This window comes from Patella vulgata, chromosome 1, assembly GCF_932274485.2.
Source record: "Patella vulgata chromosome 1, xgPatVulg1.2, whole genome shotgun sequence".
Lineage (NCBI taxonomy): Eukaryota > Metazoa > Mollusca > Gastropoda > Patellidae > Patella > Patella vulgata.
In genome coordinates, this window is record NC_065879.2 from 19,724,205 (window position 1) to 19,737,655 (window position 13,451).

Below are 13,451 nucleotides of genomic sequence, written 5' to 3' on the forward strand. Positions count from 1 at the left end.
GTGAGAGTGATGAAACTTGGTGTATAGTTTCATTACATCAATACCTTGACTAAGTTTGATGATGAGAATTGTCTGCTTAGGCTAAGGAGCAATAAGCATTTTGATTGGTCAAGACTTGATGTTAAACTTGATGTAGATGTTCGTCTTGACTTAGTTCAATGATTAACATATCGAGCTAAAGCTAAGCAGAGATAAGCAATTTCCTTGGTCGATGCTTTGGGACAAGATAACTTTGATTCTATCTGATAGAGAGTGATGAAACTTAGTGTATAGTTGGTAATCAGTTTGATTGCTCGATACTTTTGATACTTTTGAAAAAATAGATGTGCGATTAATTAATGTGTCATCTATTTATTTGGGGATTTCGGCGGGGGACATCAGCATCACTGTTGGCTTGTTTACATAATATATTTGAAAAGTTCAGAGGTATAAAATATTAAATTACCTATTTAATTCGACTGAAACCTAATTAAATGTTCAATAATTAATTTGACTACATTTTAACGTGGATTAAAATGTGATATTATCCGAAAAATACAAATGACGTACATACGAATTCAGCCCTGTCTTCTGGGAGACGATTTAATGCATATGAACCTGTTGATTTAACTGACATTTTTTGTGATCTGTCATCCGTGGTCTTTTTATGCACACTCTTTAGACCATTTGAACCACCCAACATAATTATACAGAGCATGTTGTAACACCATTTTGCCACACAAAACCATGCACATACAGTTTAAATGAAATGGGGTTTAACATCCTACTGTTCTCTATGAACTGGGCTATTAGGGGCATAGTGTGCTACGAGGGAAATTTTGCCCGGACAGCTGCGCTACAGCCAACTTTTTATTTCCATCTGTCAAGGGTTCTTTTACTGTACACCAAAGCAAAGGGTTTTCATTCCATCTGAGCCCAGTTTAAAGAACAAAAAATATCTTTAGCTTCAATAAATAATTTTATTAATTTATCTGGTCTTTATAATCACAGTAATGCTGTTAAATTAATACTACATGTATATACAAATTATAATATCTTAAATTATGATGAAACCATGGTAACAGCTTTTGATATCTCCCTGGTCACAATATTTTCATATATCTCTTGTTTCTTTGATATGTGCAAATGCTATTTAAAAATAACCTGTATTCTAATTACCACATTACCAAATAGATCTTTTCATATCTCCCTGGCAAAAATCTTGTTTCTATGGATATGTGTAATGCTATTTAACAACATCATATATTCTAACTACCACATTAGGGAAAAGTTCTCATCATACAGGTGATGTGATAATAGTATGAACAGTGAACTTTCTTTTATATCAAATAAATACAAGTTTTCTGATGGATTTTTAAAATACATTGTGATTTAAAATATATAAAACCGCTGATTAATAATATCCACAAATAAATGAGTACATATTTACACTGAATATAATATAGATAAAAACAGGTTGATGACGTGGACATTTCTGGGTTGAATTCCTTAAAATCACTAAAATATTCCAAACTGAACACTGTTCCTCTCTAAAATTAATGGCCTTCCCTTATTCATAAAAACTTAAAACTAAAATGTTTTAAGGATGTAGTCTTTTCATTGGTTAAGAATTAAAATCATGAACAGATTTTAGTTTTAAGCCAATCAAAAGGCTTAATACATGTACTTAACATTTAAGTTTTCATGAACAAGACTCCAGATTATAACTCACATAAAATGTCTTGTGCAAAATTAACTGAGAAGTATTTCGTCTCCACAAACAAATTATGTTTTAAAAGATGTTTGTACATGTACAAGTTATGAGTATTACGCATAAATTATCTTGTATAATTAATCAAATATTTTGTGACAAATGCTAAAATTCATTGTATAGTTGATTCTATGAGTAAATATTGATTGAAAATTCTATTTTAAATAACATGTTCCCTTTAGTCAAACATTCCAACATAAGACATTAATCCTAAGCTAAAACCAGTTTGTTCCCTTCAAAACTTTTAAAACTAAACTACAGACATATTGATTTAAAAAGGCTTTAATTCAGTGATCCTTTTAATAGGTAGATTATAGAGCTATTTTAATTTCTATTTACATGTAATTATGCTCTTTGTCATCTCATTTTATTATGTAAATGTAATATTGTCTTGTTTATATCTTTGTAAAGTGCACATGAGCACATTATATTGCAGTTGTTCACTATAGACATGTGCAATAATAATCATAATAAGTTAACAAAAAGAGACATTTTATTTTATTTCTGTATTCAATCAAATCAGATTTCAAACTACTTCAACTGAAATTCAGATGGTTTGGACTATTTTAAAATATTTTCTAGGAACACAACCCAGAAATGATGATTTCGATTTAAAAAAAAAATCACATAATGCTGATTATAAAATAATTTATTTGAGTTTAGTCAATATTTCCAAATATATCTTTTAAGATAGCCATGTAATTAACAGAATTAATCTGGTTTTTCGGCTGCGTTCCCGACCATCCTTCATCTTGTGTGGCCGTGTATTGTATGGGAGCTGCTGGGTTATCTTTCCAGTTGATTAATTTTATAAATTGTGAATATACAATGTTGCCGCTACCATCACCAGGTGCTCTGAAATGACAAAAATAATTTTAATTTAAAAAAAAAAACAAAACACATCTACCATGACATACAAGGGAATATTTCACTTAAAGTCTTAAAAACATTTTGTTGAGAGATGGTGTAGAAAAAGGATTCCTTACATAACTTTAGTGCAAATACTAGATTTCGAAGCAGAATTAAGTGAAATGAAACAGGAATTAACATTCGATTTTTCTACACCAACTGGACTAACAAAGACAGGCATACACCATACAGTGTTGCTATGAGGGACGTTTTGCTTAAACCAGTGTTTTACTCCTGTAAATAACACGCATGGGACAAAAGTGTGTTATATGCGGGTTTTTACGGTAAATGACTTACATCGTTAAAACTGCTCTAAGCATATCATCTGGTAGAGGAACGTGATGAGCGTGGAAAACGGAACGTATAACCTCAGCATTTACTTGACCACTCCTGAAACAAAATATATAAGGCCATATAAAAACAAATATTCTGGATCACAAATACCATCGCTAATGTAGACGGCATACATACGCCATGTAGCATAACCATCCATGGACAATCACAAGGAGCATTCTCGGCCAACACAGGGATCGAACCCAGAACCCCAAGTTAGCTTGCAGCATCTTACTCACTGGACCACTATGGCTCGTGATTGATTACCCCAAGCTTATATTTTTTGCAAAAAGGGAGGTAACTATTAAACGTTTCTGGTTGAATTTGGACGTGTCCCAATTTTCATACGAGCTCTGTATGCTAATCCTAACAATAAACAATTCTATGATCATGTCCTGTGTCTTTCCAGTTCTATTACTAAATGCCATGGAAACAACTTATCTGTTACACATGTGTGTCTAACCCCTACGCGCAAGTGAAATATTGAAAGTCTCGAAATGAACTATTTTGTGTCGAATGGACATTATACCCCATTTCTCTATCGTGCATGATAAATTGGCATGAAAAATCTTGAATATTCTAGATTCGAACCCATAAAAACATAGGACAACCATGGCACTGAAAAGATTTTTACAATATAAAATAAAGCAGATATTAAAAAGAAATAACATACTTGTCTTTGTCTTCATACTGTAGAGCATCTAACAATTTTGCAAAATCTTCATAATTTCTCTTTCGTAACTGCTCTTGAGCGACTACCATAAGTTTAGCAGCATCAATAGAGTTGTCTCCACTTCTGTCACTATAGTAACGAGCGATAGTCATTATCTCTTGTTCTGTGAGATTTCCATCAATTTGTAGCATGAGACTGTGGAATTGTTCGTAATTTATCGCCCCGGCTCCATGAGGATCATTTCTGGCAAAGAAAGCTCGGACATCTTCCATGCTGTTTCCGATCTTATTTTTGATTTTCTGCACAATGTTGTTGATATTTGCTAATGGGAACTGTGAATAAAATTAAAACATTAGAAATAAAATAGGGTATAAAATCCTCCTTTCCTGCACCACCAGGGCAAATCACTTAAATGAAATGGGGGCTATCGTCTCCCTTTTCCACACCAATCAGCCAGTGTGCTATGAGCAAATTTTGACCGACACCATGCTGTCAATGGTTTACATAGGGCCTTGCCTTATCAACTCACGACAGGATGGTTTTCCTTATCAGACTCTCTGTCCTGCATAACTTGCAATGGGAAACCAGGCTGAATAATCTTAAGGAACATTTTCGGTCAACACCAGGACCAAACCATAGATCACTTAGTTAGCAAGCACCATTATTACTGAGTCACCATGGCTACCCTTTAAGACAGATGTTACTGAGCATTAAATTGATGTTTCAGTTCAGTAGAATTAAAGAAATGCTCAAATGCCCAATAACTACTAACTATTAATCAAAAAATGCTGTTATGCATGATCTGTCTGATGAAGACCTTATGATATACAGTTCACTAGTTAGATGTATTATTCGACCGCTCACCACTCAAACCTCAATATATACACTACAACTTGTGTAGTTGTGTTGTTTTAGCAGGAGTTTCTGTATTTAATGTTTAGTTTCAACCCATTGTTGGAAAACTGTTCAAATCTGTTGAGAATTATAGAAAACCATTGGGTTTCTACTGTTGTGTAGTTTAAAGGGTCTGTGTATATAGGATAATAAGTGTTGGGTTTATAACTGTTTAGTTTCTAGAGCACTGTTGACTAATTATTCTGTCAATTACTCAACACCATTTAAGTAAACCTAAACAGTTATAAACAAAACAATGGCTTAAAACTATACAGAAACTCCTGCTAAAACAACACAACTAAATGATACCCGGGTTGTAGTATATAATATATATTGCATGATAAATTGTGCCTGACAAAGTCTGTGATGGTTGCCTATCACCAGACTTGTGATAATTTAAAGTTGACAAAAGCCTGTGACTGGTGCTTTTCTCCTATGATCTAACTCACCTCCGCAGAGTGTTCCTCCATATACCGGAAGGCATACTCATCAGCATCAATCAAAATAAACTTATGTCCTGAGAAATCAACGCTACTACCGACGTACAAGTCTTGTGCACTAAAATAATCAGACAATTTTGTGCTGTATAAGGGTTGACCTGGTTTCTTTATTCGACCTCGTTCCAAAAATTTACCTCCAATTATACCTGGTGTAATAAAGAAAAAAAAATAATTAAAATATGAAATGGAATGGGGTTCAACGTCCTACTGTTTTGCTCTGAATAGGCAAATGAAGACGGGCAAACCCATACAGTGTGCTATGCCTACCAAAGCTACTTATCAAATCTTAGCTGAACTTCAAAAATATTTAAAGAGAAATATCAAACTTTGAATTAAAATTTACCTGAGTTTCTAACAGGGGGTTCAAAAACTAAGATTGTGTCATCACACAAGAAATAAGAAATGATGAATCGTCGTTCCATATCGATTGGTTTCGTGGTGTTCAGTTTGGCGAGGAATCGTAAAACGTTGCTCTCTAGACCATGACGATCTTTCTCCATAAATTTGATGAAGTCACGCTTCGGTGGTTTTGGTAATAATCCCATACAGGAACACAGAGAATCTTCTTCGCTACCGAAACCGTTGTAGGGGGGATATTGACGATCTAATTTATAGCCTGCATTCTGTTTGTAGGTGATTGGTGTAAATTGTTCTATAAAAGGACAAAATCAAAAATAATTTAAATCAACTAGGAAATTTGACAAGCCTGGAAACAATCCACTCATCACTGACAATGCCAGACACAAATTGGGGTTTTGTCAGGTACAAATCCTATGGTGGTTCCAGTCATTTATGCTATCTGTCACTGGTTCAAATTCTCTGGTACCCGTCAATTTGACAAGTACAGATATGTTGTCTCTATGTTTTTATTGATATTTCTTATATACGTCCTACCAACTTCATCTATGCCTGACATTTTGTCAGATACAACAAAAACCATTAATTTCTGGCTGATTTGAACAAAGTGAACATATGGTAATTGTTTGCAGGTACATGACATTTAAAAATTGTGAACAACTAGATGTAATTAGAGGGCTATAAATTGTAAAATGTATAATGTTCGGGTAGAAGTCCAAGAGGTGTATTAGTCTATGAATAAATAACATACACCAATAAATACAACATTAGGGGCCTAATTCAGAAAAATTTAAACTATAATATTTTAAGGATACAAGCATTTCATTGTGGGGCCTGGCTGATGACTAAATTCCTAGTACAAATTTAAGCTCTTCGCCAACAAACGAAATTAATTTTAAAATATCTTTAAGTTTTAGTGAATAAAGCCCCTGAGCAGATTTCAAAACTCTTTCCAATCTAAAAACAAGACTTACCAATTCCAAATTTGGATTTATAATATTCTTTAGTAAATTCATCACAATCACAGATGATAAATTTCCTTCCCAAGACATTGATCACTGTACCAATAGTTAAATCAGAATCTTTATAAAACTCGGTATGAATGGCTCCAGTCTGTTCAGGTAGAAATAAATAAATAAAATGTTGGCAATCATTTAAAAAAACATGGCTACCTGTATATTAAAATGTTGGTAACCTTTGGAACAAATTGGATATATTATGTTTAGTTTACTGGAGTTAATCATATTTTAAAAAGAAAAAAGCTGGTATACAGTCTTGATGAACTAATAATTATTTAAACTGATCCATTTATTAATTTCTTTTGAATTTTGGCAGCTCATTAACTATTTACTTTTTTAATAATAAAACTAGTTTGCTCCAAACAGATTGTCATCCCAAAAAATCAACATGAAAACCAAAGAAATCAACCATTTCATTTTTGTTCCGAATCAAAGATGTCAAGAGATTTTACGCACAAGAACCATAAAAATGAATCAAATTGTCAAAGCTGCTCACCTTTAAACTATCAAGGATATATCGACCTCCGTGGCCCATCGGACCGAAAACATTGAGAACTGTCCTATCGGTTTTAACACCTGGCTGTTGGACGGATTCAACATCTTTTGGCATTTTTCCTCTTCTCAAGAAAACGGCAACATTATCACGGCCAGAATTTGGTGGGATAACTTCCCGCATTTCCATTGTGTCGTCTGCTAAGAAGTAATGTAGAATCATCTCCCTTGGATCACCAAACATACTATCAGAGTCATCCCAATAACAGTAGAATCGTAAAACATGGCGGTCGTGATCCAAGAACTGTTTTAAAGTATCGTGTTTCTCATAGGGTCTTAATGGCTGCATACTACCATCCATCTGGAAAAAATAGATATTATTAAAATTAATAATTTGATAGTTTAAAGTCTCTGATGGTCATTTAAGTAATTGATAATATCCGATTGAATACCAGGAGATTATCTATTGTTGACATTTCAATTCTAGGAGTTTAATACTACTGTTGATTGCAGTTATCTACGAGAGACATTTCGTTCAGACAGCAGTCATGGTTTCTTTTATGTGCATGTCAGACCTCGGTTTATTACCCCATCTGAATGACTAGACACGGTTCATTGCTAGTACCCTAGACCTCCACCACTGGCAAGGAGAAACCATGGTGAAAGGTCCTGAGGATTTTTCCCAGCCATCACTGATCGAACTCTGAACCTCCCTGATCCACCATGACTGTTATATTAGCATAAAACTATCAGTCAGATTCTGACAACATTATTATGTCATCAGCAACAATGACAAGTCTGCAAAACAACAATGTGCATTAAAAGTATAGTGGCCGAAAAAACGAGGTCCTGTGTACACATTGACGTGCATGTAAAATTGGGATAAGAGCAGGGCTGTCGGTAATTTTTCACAGTTGATTAGCAGCAATGCTAATCAAAAATTCCAATTTTGCCAAATTTGATTAGCAAATTTAAAAATTGATTAGCAGTTTTTCAGTTTCAATGTAAAACACCTAAATACCAAGATATTACTTTAATTCATAACAAATATTATTAGATTCCATTCTGACTATTCTTAGATTTTTTTAGCACTGCCACAAGTACTTGTGACAGTTTGTAAATGTGATGTAGACATTTAGTTAGGTCTTATGTCTGAAGCCAATTCTTGACAGTGACTTCCGAAGCCCCACTCATTTTAATTGTTATTTTTTTTGTTACGTTAGAAATCTTCGTTAGAAAACAATCTTGTCTGCTTTTTATCGTGTATTACTATTTTTGTTCAATCGGGCGCACCTCGATTAACTATACACACGCGATATAAACAATAATATTTTACTGGAATTTTTACTTTGATTTATCATTTTACAATACGTGTATTTATTTTTTTATATTTTATTTACAATACGTGGGGGATACACTGGAGTTATTTATTTCAAATTGAATATGATATAATTACTTGATGTCTCGCAACGTGAGTGCGACTACTTGATTCCCTATTTCCGGTTTAATAGTCCCTATTCATAGTTATGTCCCTGTGTTATATAGTATTGTGTCTGGGTAGTTCGAGAAGAAAATGTCACACGGAGAATTCAGTTTTGTTTATAAAATTTTATTCAACATTTTATACACGTTGAAAGTGTTGAGTAAGCCTTCTAGTCTTCAAAATGTGGATTATTCTTGTGACAATATCCACAATGACAGGCACATTAATGATTCGCAGTAACTGCGAATCAAAAACGTCAGATTTTAATTTTTGGTTAGCAACGGCCGAAATATGTATCGCAAATTGCGCTGCGATACTGGTTGTCGGCAGCCCTGGATAAGAGGACGCCAATCGTAGCATTGCTGTCCGGGCAAATTTTCTTCATAGCACACTGTACGACGTATCTCCGTCTTCATTAGTCCAGTCGGAGCAGAACAGTAGGATGTTAAACCCGATTTTATTTTGCATTAAAAGTCAATTTTTACACTTTAGGACAATTTTCAAAATGTATTGTTTTATACTTACACCTTTTCTATATTCACCATAAGGATCGACAGGTATGTCTGCAGGTTGCGAGATCTTAATACCAAGTTTCCGCAGAAAGTTATACGTGAAATTATCACAATTTGTGATTTTAAATATTTTAGAATAAAGATTGATTTCATTATCAATGTTAAAATCTTCCACCGTATAAAACTGATCACTGTTGGGTTTGTTTATTCTGTGTCTTCGGATTAAAGTTCCTGAAAGAAAAGCAAAAAGTTAAAAATGAAATTGGGTTTAATTTAAAAACAGGCATTATTTAAGAGCTAAATCTGCATATTGCAGGTCTTTCTTTGGTTAAATGTTATATAATTTGACATGTAATTAACACGATAAGAGCATAATCGACTATTGATGCCATCAGGTGGCTCCAATTATAAGTAGATTAGAATGGTTCAGCCATATGATTTAATTTAAAAATGAAGAAGTGAGGCTAAGACTCAAATGACCAGTATGGTGGTTTCGATCACTGCACACATCTTGTCAAAACTACAACCACTGATAACTTCGCTCAAAATAAAGCAATTTGAATGAAATTTTCAATCTATTCATTTTGCATTATCTATTTTTGAAATATTTAGAGAGCATCCAGCTCAAATCTAACATAAAGCCTATTTAATAAAATTCATACTTTTCTGCACCAACTTTCGGGGGGTAAAGTGGTCAAATGGTTAATGCTGCGCGTTGGATAAGGTCTGTCATCGAGTCAAATAGCGTGGTTTCGATTCCCTGCTTGTATGTGTCAAAAAGTAGGGTCGCCTGTCCAACCTCTGGGAGTTTCTCCAGGTTCTCCCGTTTCCTTCGAAAGCTAAAGACCCCTATGCGCAAGCAAATTATTGAAATAAAATTGAACCATATGTTAGTCCTGAAATGACCTAGTTTGTATCGAGTGAATCCCATTTCTCTCTCTCTCAAAACAGTTTATTCCAAATGACCCATTCGACTTCGAGTTAAATGAGTTAAAAGTATGGTTATCTTTTAAATATCTTCTGGCACACATAAATTTAACTAGGACTTGTGTTTTTTTAATTTGTGCATGCATTTATTTTGTAAGCTTATCTGATGTCTTGATTGAGTGTTCATGCACTAAATATTAAAAATATTACCTTGAGGTATTCCACTATTCTTGGCTCTAGGTTCGATAACTTGAATAGAATCATCTTCTAAATAAAAATAGATTTTACATTCACGTACTCGAAACTGTTCTTCACGCTTTTCAATAACTTCCTCATGGAAAAACGCATCAAAGCAGAGTACCTTTTGATCGAAAGCTACCCAGTTCGGCAGTTGTGTTTCTCCACGGGGGAAACTACTCATTCTAGGTTTGATGACCTGACCTTTGATAGGCTCCCCGCCAATCCCTGGCTTTGACTGTCCAACCAACATAGCAACATCGTTAGAATAGTCAAAATGGTGAGATTTGTGATGTTTGGTTTTTCCAAGCTAAAAAACAAAACAATGATTTTTATTTTGTATTATGATGATTAAGGTAAAAAATAGATAAAATATAATAATAATAAGCCATTATCTTGTTTTTTAATCATTACTATTCACTTGTTCATTGAATTTCCTACTTTCTGTTAGGGTTAGGATTAGGGTCAGGTATTTAAGATTAAAACCTATGCAAAAATGGGAGTCACATCAAACATGAATGTCGCCTATTCTTTACTTTAAATCATCACTGATAACAAAAACAGGAATGATGAAACAATCAAGGCTAAAAGAAATCCAAGAAGATCAGAATAACACATCTACTCATATCACTCATAGTAGTCATAGAACATAATAATATAATATGTTCAAGTCATTATTAAATACTCCTATAATGACCTATCAATTTAAACTTTGGTCATTTGTCATTTCAACAAAAGTGAGTTCATATAATATTGTTAATATAGATGGCTATTCATATTTCTGATACAATTTACAAACAACAAACGGAATTTTTCATAAATTGAGTGATAATACTAGCGATGCTAAACGCCGCTAGGAGCGCTGGCTGTACTATTTACAGACATCACAAAAAGTTGACCGAGAAAAGTATACGTCGTGTTACGCCTTGTCATGAATATTCAAAGTGTCAAACATTGACCACGTGATGTTTACCATCGAGAAAAATAGATGAACTTGCTGTCGAGTAGGATTTTGAGAAGCTGAGGTAAGATTTTCTGATATTTTTCATGAATTGAAAATTTGAAGTTGAGAGAAATTTTCGAAAAAGGCCCTCGACGCTCAAGATTTTGGTATATTTGGAAAGCCCAATTCATTAACTACTTAGTTTGACCATTTGTTAAGTCCGTATCCCCCGTAGGAATTCGTAAAATGGCTGAAATTGAACCATGTGGAATTAAAGGGAGGTAACTCGTGGTTGATCAGGGTTCAGACCATAATTAACCCCCCCCCCCCCCCACAGACTTCAGTGTAAAAAAAATGATGTTAGATTTGGACAGGGTTTTTTTATTATATTGAATGTTACTAAAGCTACCAACCAAACTTTAGCCAGACATTTCACTAACAAAGGATAAAAATTGTGAATGTTGTTGACCACCTTGGATTTTTTTTTCAGGAACTGTAGCTGAAGAAGTAAGCTACATAATATATACTCATCCAAATCCAAACATAGCCAAAGGCGATCCCTGATATTACTTGGTACAACATAAAATAGACAAATGATGATGATATATAGGCCTACTCATACAATTTGCATGAGGACTATAAAAAGGGGGGCTTGAAACTGACTGTTTCTCAGCATTCTCAAGAAAGTCCATAATTATTATAAATTTGGTATGAATCATAGAAGTTAGTTTAATTTATTGTTTGAAATCAGTGTTAGTAATCTTATTTTTGTTATTTCAATATTTGTGATAATATTTATTTTATTTTTAACATTTTCTACCTGAAAGAAGTGGCCTGATGCGTCAAATGTTTTTGTTTATTTTGAAAAATATCGCATATGAATAATGTGATTATTTTATATTGTTATTATTGTTTGTTTTTGTAAGATACATGTATTAGAAATCTTATATTTGTTGATAAATGTGATAATGGTTTCTTTTTTTTTATCATTTATTTTAAACCGGTGGGTGAACATTTTTAATTTCATATTAAAAAGTAACAGATATGAATTTTGATCTTATTGTGATTTTGTTTTTAATATTTTTATATTTTTATGACATAGATAATGTCTCGGCAAGATGTATCACCATCTGAATGATTATATTGTTTTTATTTTCATGGGATAATGTCTCAACAAGAAAGCTAGACTTCTACCACTGATATTATAATATAGTATATCGTAATGCACATGTATCACAAATTAATTTTTTTAATACTCTTTCATGTAGATTATATCTTACTTTTTATAAGCTTACCTTTTAATTTGGACTCTTTTAAGATATTCAAATGTTTTAATTATGTCTATTAATTATGTCTGTTTTTATTTGAAATTGTAGTGATGTTGATCACAAAAATATAGCTGTTATATAAATCATAGTTTAATTGTTAATTTTCATTCCTGAAACAAACAATTTCAAATTGATGTACATGGCAGCTTCTAAACAACTAAAGCAGTTGGCGTGGCAAAAGAGGCAAATCTGCCAAAAGCTTACAGGTTTATTTCTCATTTTGCCACACACTTTCATGATTTTTAAAAATATCCACAGTATACGTTAGTATAACCGGTTTATAATTGTTGTATGACTGTGAATGGCCAGTGGTCAATGGCCTCGGAACCAGTAGGTGCCCAATTACATACATAAACTTGTTTCTCTTCGACATTGACATCATACAGTCAAAAATTGTGATTTAAGGTGTTGTCATGCAAAAAATAAATAACAGAACAGACTGAAAACACTTTTATGTGTGCTTATTCATTAAAAAATAAGCCTCTGTATTAATGTCAAAGCGCTACAATTTAAGTACACACAAATTTGAAAAATTTTTTGCTGTGATTTGTTCGAAATCGGCACGGATCCCAACTTTGAACCTCTGTAACATAAAAAGTATATACTAGAATATTATAGCGACAATTTGGCTTTATCAAGTACATCTAGATCTTTAATTAGTGCAATTTTCATAGACCTATCTTGTATAGTTACTGAGATATTGGCTTCGGTCACTTTTTTGCGGTTTTTAAAAAAAGCCGTTTTTTAGCGCCTCTGGTTTGCCTTCTTTAAAACGCTATAACTTTTTTAATTTTCAATATTTTTTCGAAATTTTTTCAGATTATTCATTCTAGATAGTTCACAATTGCAGTATCGTTGTCATTTTTGAGTCAATGGTTGTATCTGAAAACCCGTTGGCAATGCTAATAATACTGGATTTTTTACTTACTGTAGATTTGAAACTATTCCCGGGAAGAAATGGCAGGGCCATGATGAATGATTATTCCTGTCAGCTTGAACAAAATTTAATGAAATGCTGACTTCTCTGCATTAATGAAGCCTCACCAGGTTGTGTACAGTGTTTGGGATCAGTGTGTGTATACGTTGCCAAGGAA

General features: G+C 33.3%; 1 protein-coding gene across 1 annotated transcript; it reads right to left on the reverse strand.

Annotated features, from left to right (window-relative positions):
* Positions 1-945: 945 nt before the first annotated feature.
* On the reverse strand, positions 946-13,442 carry LOC126821297 (EF-hand domain-containing family member C2). Its single transcript, XM_050549704.2, has 10 exons — positions 13,286-13,442; positions 10,060-10,396; positions 8,936-9,153; positions 6,932-7,288; positions 6,391-6,529; positions 5,403-5,711; positions 5,009-5,205; positions 3,666-3,997; positions 2,957-3,049; positions 946-2,605 (listed from the first exon to the last, which is right to left on the reverse strand). Exons 1-10 carry the CDS (start codon positions 13,325-13,327, stop codon positions 2,410-2,412), a joined length of 2,220 nt encoding a protein of 739 aa, XP_050405661.2. The 5' UTR covers positions 13,328-13,442; the 3' UTR covers positions 946-2,409.
* Positions 13,443-13,451: the final 9 nt, after the last annotated feature.

Bases quoted from the DNA above. Each gene is read 5' to 3' on its own strand.
- LOC126821297 (XM_050549704.2), bottom strand. From the start codon at position 13,327: ATGGCCCTGCCATTTCTTCCCGGGAATAGTTTCAAATCTACA. The intron at 9,154-10,059 runs GTAATATTTTTA...CTTTTCTTTCAG, and splicing joins GAATAGTGGAATACCTCAAG to GAACTTTAATCCGAAGACAC. The intron at 3,050-3,665 runs GTATGTTATTTC...ATTTTGTTTCAG, and splicing joins CAGTATGAAGACAAAGACAA to GAGTGGTCAAGTAAATGCTG.